At 33.6% G+C, this 6,728-nt stretch overlaps 1 protein-coding gene across 1 annotated transcript; it reads left to right on the top strand.

Moving 5' to 3' along the window:
* Window positions 1-1,003: 1,003 nt before the first annotated feature.
* On the top strand, window positions 1,004-5,551 carry chmp3 (charged multivesicular body protein 3). Its single transcript, XM_073827137.1, has 6 exons — window positions 1,004-1,136; window positions 1,409-1,469; window positions 1,606-1,785; window positions 2,177-2,298; window positions 2,392-2,506; window positions 4,221-5,551. The coding sequence occupies exons 1-6, from the start codon at window positions 1,092-1,094 to the stop codon at window positions 4,364-4,366; spliced, it is 669 nt and encodes a 222-aa protein (XP_073683238.1). The 5' UTR covers window positions 1,004-1,091; the 3' UTR covers window positions 4,367-5,551.
* The last annotated feature ends 1,177 nt before the right edge of the window (window positions 5,552-6,728 follow it).

Genomic DNA, 6,728 nt, shown 5'->3' with positions numbered 1-6,728 from the left:
TTTGTCAAGAGACTGGAATTCAGCCAAACCCCGCCCACAGGCGCTTTCTCATTGGCTACTGGACGCCAACCAGCAGTTCGATTGGTGCAGCATCCCAGATAAGGACGAAAAATCTAGAACCTGGCGAAAGAAGCTCGCATTTTTACGTCACTGGGAATGACCGTGCAGTTAAACGACCTATGAGAATGTCAGGGGTCCATCACTGGATGTGCTGATCAAAATAAACCAACAAATAGTAATGATATTACTCATTAAAGCATATAATTACCATCGCCATCTTTGGGTTTCTTATGTGAAGATATACATATATAAATGTAACAGTGTCAATGTTATAATATAACGAAAACATCAGACTATAACTGAGGGGAGACTATTATTTTTTAATATTAAACAAAGGCGTTGCTGAGTGGGTTTATTCATCTTTTTTAATGTGATTAAAACGTGTCTGATACGTTTTATTAAACATGCTTATTTTTATGAGGAGTGATTTTTTTTGTTTTGCAGTTTAGCTGTGCCTCATTTCAATTCATGCCTGTAAGAATCAGATTATCATTTCAAATGTTCAAAGCCTAGTGAGAGCAAAAGAGTCTCTTTATTAAAGGGGCGCTCTGCACTCTTGGTTCAGCAGCAGTTTTTAAAGCCTTTTCCAGTGAGCCTCACACAGTGAAAAAGAAAACAAGTGAATGAATATGAAGAAAAACAACTGAGCCTAAAGGGTATTTATCTATATAATTGTTCACATCACTGTCGTATTATATTATAAAATAAAATAAATACATAATTAAGTGTTTATGTATTTATATAACTGTATGTTTTTTTATTAATATTATTTAAAATGTATTTTTTTCATAATGTTCGACGCCATTTACTGTCTATTTTGACATAACAAACATTCAAAACAATATGTGTTTAAAATAACAGAAAAATACAATTAAAGTCGTACTTTTATTATGAAAAGTAAACTACACTCACCACAACCGGAAATTACCTATGTTGTCATACGCCGAGAGGCTGGAATCAGGAAGTGGACTTGTAATGTACTATTTTGATTGAGTCCGTCGCTGTTCAACTATCTAGTTTACAAGTTCAAAATGGGGCTTTTTGGAAAAACACAAGAGAAACCACCAAAGGACCTTGTAAGTGAAACATCAATTATGGCGGACGACGGGAGTTAACGGGTTTTATTAAATGTTACATTGTAAATAACAGCAGGCCTATAAATAGCTCGCTTGTCACATTTGTTGGTAACATATTGTATCACGTAATGCCATATTAAACGACGCACTTTAAAAAAAGTTTCCTTTCTATACGTGTTGTTATAGAAAACCAAAATCATAAAATCGACTTGTTAGTTAACTCCATTACAACAGGTAACTAATCTCAAACTGTCTTCAACTCTTTTCTACAGATCAATGAATGGTCCCTCAAAATCAGGAAAGAAATGAGAGTTATTGACAGACAGATTCGAGGTGAGGTCATAATATTATTATTATTATTGTTATTTGAAAAAATTGCAGTCTGTTGTATTAAGGTAATTCAATTGTTCAGTTAGGAAACTGTACTTCACATGAGTTGTAATTCTGTGTATTTTATATTTTTCCAAAGATATACAAAGAGAGGAGGAGAAGGTGAAGAGATCAATCAAAGATGCTGCGAAAAAGGGACAGAAAGATGTCTGCATCGTCCTCGCCAAAGAAATGATTCACTCAAAGAAAGCTATCAACAAGCTATACGCCTCTAAAGCCCAAATGAACTCTGTGCTGCTCAGTATGAAGAATCAGTTGTGTGAGTATAGTTTTTATTTGCAGACCCGACAATGTGCTCTGTAAGTTCACAGATAGTATGTATTCATTAAATGGACTAAAAAATGTTAATTTGGCTACCAAATTCCATTTGAAGGCTTTTTTTAGTCACTGTGTAGGATGTGTGAACAGCATTTTTTAATGTTTGCTTATGTTATTTATAAGGATACTGTCTTTCGTTGTTATTTCATGTTTGATGACATTTTTTTTTAACTTGGAATGTAAAAAAATATATACTAGTAATGTATATGTAGAAATTACATAGATTAAAGAATGCTATAAAAATATGGTTATTGTGGTTTTGTGTTAGCTATTGCATTAAATAATATTATAAAGTGTTACACTTACATTTGTTCATTGGTTTCCCATTACAGCTGTGTTAAGAGTGGCTGGTGCATTGCAGAAGAGCACAGAGGTCATGAAGGCCATGCAAAGCCTGGTTAAAATCCCAGAGATTCAAGCCACCATGAGAGATCTCTCTAAAGAGATGATGAAGGTAAAAACATGAAGACTTCTTCAAATATTCTGCACAGAAACATCTCGATAAGCACATGTAACATCTCTAACGTGGAGCACTCACACTACACAGGCTGGAATCATCGAGGAGATGTTGGAGGATACTCTGGAAGGGATGGATGATGAGGAGGAAATGGAGGAAGAAGCAGAGGCTGAGGTTGACAAGATTCTCTTTGAAATTACAGCCGGTAAGGAACAACATCACCATCACCCACACTATAAAAAATGATCGTAAAAGACTAAAAATGTTAGGGTAAAAACTTTTTTTAAAATTGGGTAACAGTAAGTTTCCTTACTATATGTTGAAAAACGGATAAATCGAATAGAACATTTCATGGCATTTTACAGTAAAATACTGTTACATTTACAGTTTTGGAAGTGAAAAAGAATACAGCATTCTAAGAATTCACTGAGTGACAGTACTGTTTATATATATATATATATATATATATATATATATATATGCATAAATGGACTTCTTGTATCACTTGGTTTACAGAAGCTTACAGAAAATAGTTTTGTAAGAATCACCCTTCAATCTGTTGGTTTACTTTTGCTGGATAGAAATAATGATAAAATGAACATGTTAAATAAGTTAAATAGTATATGCTTAATTACATAAGTGTGCGATTAATCGTGGTTAATCACACAAAAAGGGTGTGAGTAATCCAATTATGAATTTTAATCTAATGACAGCACTATTAAGTATGTATTTAGTGTCATGTGTCCATGTACCATGACGTATTCACCTGGTTTAGATTCTACACGTGGCTTTATTATTACCATGTACACTGAATAATTACAAAGAAACAGCAGGTAACATATTAGAAATTCAATTGTAAAGTGAAAAGACTGAAATATTTTCTTGTAAAACATATTCAAATAATATTTGTTTTATTTACTACTTTGAAAAATCTGGATTTAGTACTTAAGTAAGTTGGTTTATTAATATTATATCAGTTCATGAGATATACATTTTAGTTTTTACTGTAAATTTAAGTTTAATTTGTAAAACCTAAAATGTTGGCAACCACAGCTGCCATTTTTTGTTGGAGGTTTTATTTGTTTTCAGTGTTGAGGAAAGTTACTTTTAAAAGTAATGCATTATAATATTGCATTACTCACTAAAAAAAGTAACTAGTTCAATATGATATTTTTTATGAAAAGTAATGTTTGCGTTACTTTATCAGTCTGGGCAGGGCTTGCTTGTTTGTTTTAAATATAAAAAGTTCTATTTTTGGCAAAAATAGGTGAAATGAATAAGCCTCAGGCTGAAAGAAAAATTAATTTACGTCTATACAGTAGAATGCTGTAGAAGAACAAAAAAAATGAAGCACAAATGTTAGTTTATCTAAAGTAATTTTTGCTTATTAGTATGGATGAATGGGATCATCAAAGGTAAGCAGCAAAGACATTGGTTGATAAAATGTGATTAAATACATAAAGGATATTTGTGTTATTTAGCAGATTTGCGTTGGTTAAGATTCACTGTTTCTATTCATTTGGAGAAATACTCAATCTGTTTTTGTGCAAGAGAGATAAGTAAATGCATGTTCACATTTAGTCTAGAACTACAGTAAACATCATGTTTACACGGCACAGTCAATAAATGGGTAAACAAAGTAACTGGCGCTACTTATTAGAAAAAGTCACTGATATTTTCTTGTAAATAGAAAAAGTAATGCATTACTTTACTAGTTACTTAGAAAAAGTAATCTAATTGCATAACTTGCGTTACTTGTAATGCGTTACCCCCAACACTGGTTTTGTTTTGTTTTACAATGGCCATTTCATCTCACTTTCCCAGCCTTATTATGAAAAGTGCTACTGCACAAAACATTTGATCAATATGCATTCATAGACATGAGTCAAAGATGAAAGTATTGCTTTGTTTAATAACAGGTGCACTTGGAAAAGCTCCCAGCAAAGTCACAGATGCCCTGCCTGATCCAGTGCCGGTTGGAGCCACAGCAGCCTCAGATGAGGAAGAAGAAGAAGAAGAAGATATCGAGGAGATGCAGTCCAGGCTAGCAGCGCTGAGGAGCTAAAAGACCTGTGGTTTTTTTACCCTTTTTCAGAGATCTATAGGCATAGACAACATATCTTACTTCCTCTGTAGCTTTTGTTACCCATAAAGACACTTCAGCACATTAAATTTAGCACTAAAATTGGGACTTCACGTAAACTGAACAAAGGATAGTGGATATTGAAATATAACAAACTCTGAAGTCAGATATTTAGTTGTTATACTCATATGGTAGCAGGTGGATGGATATTTCAAATCCTTCGCTTTTTACTTACGCCAATTTGATTTCTAGATATTCTGACTCCGCTCATTCGAATCGATGCCTATAGTTAAGCAGCTTGTCCAAGAATCTATCGTGCAGTGGTGTCATATCGGTGTTGGTCGTAATCGTTTTGTCTCTGTTTGTCCAATTTGCAGTTTTATCTCAAGCCTTATTTAGGCTAAGTGGATAGTTCTTTTCCTATGTCTGGTAAATTGGTTTTTACTGAAAAGGACAAATTCATGGAAGCCATTACTTGTAAATCTTGTATAAATACTGAATATAAAAACATATCTGTTTGCAGCATTGTTATTTTGTAAGTAAAGTTGGTGGCAGGCCTTTGGAATAAAGGAATGGTTGTACTTGATAACTGACTGGCTTTTCACACTAGGTGTTTCGGACTTCAACGAGCCGATCACATTTCTGTCTTTGTTTCTGCGACTTTTGGACTTTTGTTATGGTTTAAAACAACTTCTGTCTTTGTACGTTATTAATTATGAGTATTTTTATTAAGCCTTTGCTTTTAGATGACTGAAATGCCTGTCGATTTATATTACAGTTTTATCAACCAGGCCTGTGTTATATTTTCAGTTGAATATTTTATTACTGGTCAGCTGAATGGTCAGTTTGCTATAATTCTAATATGTCTACATATAAAACAGTTACTCTGTGCATTTTGACATGACCAATTAATATCTGCTTATTTGGCATAAATTGTTCACTCTGGAGTGACAAGTACATGGATTTTGTACAGGTCCAGGCTCATGTTGACTCATTTATCATCTGAATGAATCAAACTGATTATTTTGCTTTATTTCAGACCTCTGCTGTTGTGGAAAAACATTCACATCTGGACAAAACTGTATGTTTTGTATATTGGAAAAATATGTTGATAACACTAATAAAATTTTACAGGCAAAAAGAGTACATTTCACAACACTGACAAAACCAATGTTGTATTGTAATCTGTTAAGAACTCATCTAAGTCATAATTTACTATAAAAACTATTAGGGTTTTTACAGTAACATTAATAAACCTCAGTGACTGTGTTATTATCTGCTGCTTTAGCAGGGTCTTTAGAGATTCTCAGAGGGTTATTTTACTTACCTCACTCTTTCTCCTTTTGACTCCCTCCCGGTCCACTTATCCACAGCTTTGTGAAGGAAACCTGATCTTTTGTGTCTTTTGACTCCGAATCTAGGTTACTTATCTATAGAAGCTCTGTTTGTATCACAAAGACCGACGTCTGAGCTCAAAAGATTAGTTCACTTCCAGAAATTTACAGGTAATTTACTCAACCCCTTGTCATCCATGTTTACGTTTCGCTTTCTTCAGCCGTAAAGAAATTGTTTTTTGAGAAAAACATTTCAGGAATTTTCTCCATATAGTGAACTTCTATAGTGCCTGCGAGTTTGAACTTCCAAAATGCAGTTTAAATGCAGCTTCAAAGGGCTCTTAACGATCCCAGCCTGGAAGAAGAGTCTTATCTAGCGAAACAACAGGTTATTTTCTAAAAAAAAAAAAAAAAACACTTTTTAACATTAAATGCTCATTGTCTAGCTCTGTGATGCGCATGCGTGCTCTGTGCAGTTAGGTTATGTCAAAAAAACATCTTATTTTCTTCTCCAACTTTAAAATCATTCTACATCGCTGCAGAAGTACCAACCCAGTGTTTACAAAGTAAACGTGCAAAGAAGGTCAAACGCCCTTTACAAAAAAAGGTAAAACAGCAATGTTGGAAAATACCTGAAATTTTTTCTCAAAAAACATAATTTCTTTAGGACTAAAGAAAGACATGAACATCTTGGATGACAAGAGGCGAGTAAATTATCTGTAAATATTTGTTCTGTAAGTGAACTAATCCTTAAAGGAGTAGTTCACTTTCAGAACAAAAATTAACAGATAATGTACTCACCCCCTTGTCATCAAAGATGTTTGTGTCTTTCTTTCTTCAGTCGTAAGCAAATTATGTTTTTTGAGGAGAACATTTCATATAATCGACTTCTATGGTGCCCCTGAGTTTGAACTTCCAAAATGCAGCTTCAAATGGCTCTAAACGATCACAGCCCAGGAAAGAATCTAGCAGAACGTTATTTTCTAAAAAAAAAAAAAAAATACAATTTA

Source organism: Garra rufa, chromosome 21, assembly GCF_049309525.1.
Source record: "Garra rufa chromosome 21, GarRuf1.0, whole genome shotgun sequence".
Classification (NCBI taxonomy): domain Eukaryota; kingdom Metazoa; phylum Chordata; class Actinopteri; order Cypriniformes; family Cyprinidae; genus Garra; species Garra rufa.
The sequence above is the reverse complement of the archived record's forward strand: the minus strand, read 5'-3'. Positions and strand labels throughout refer to the sequence as shown.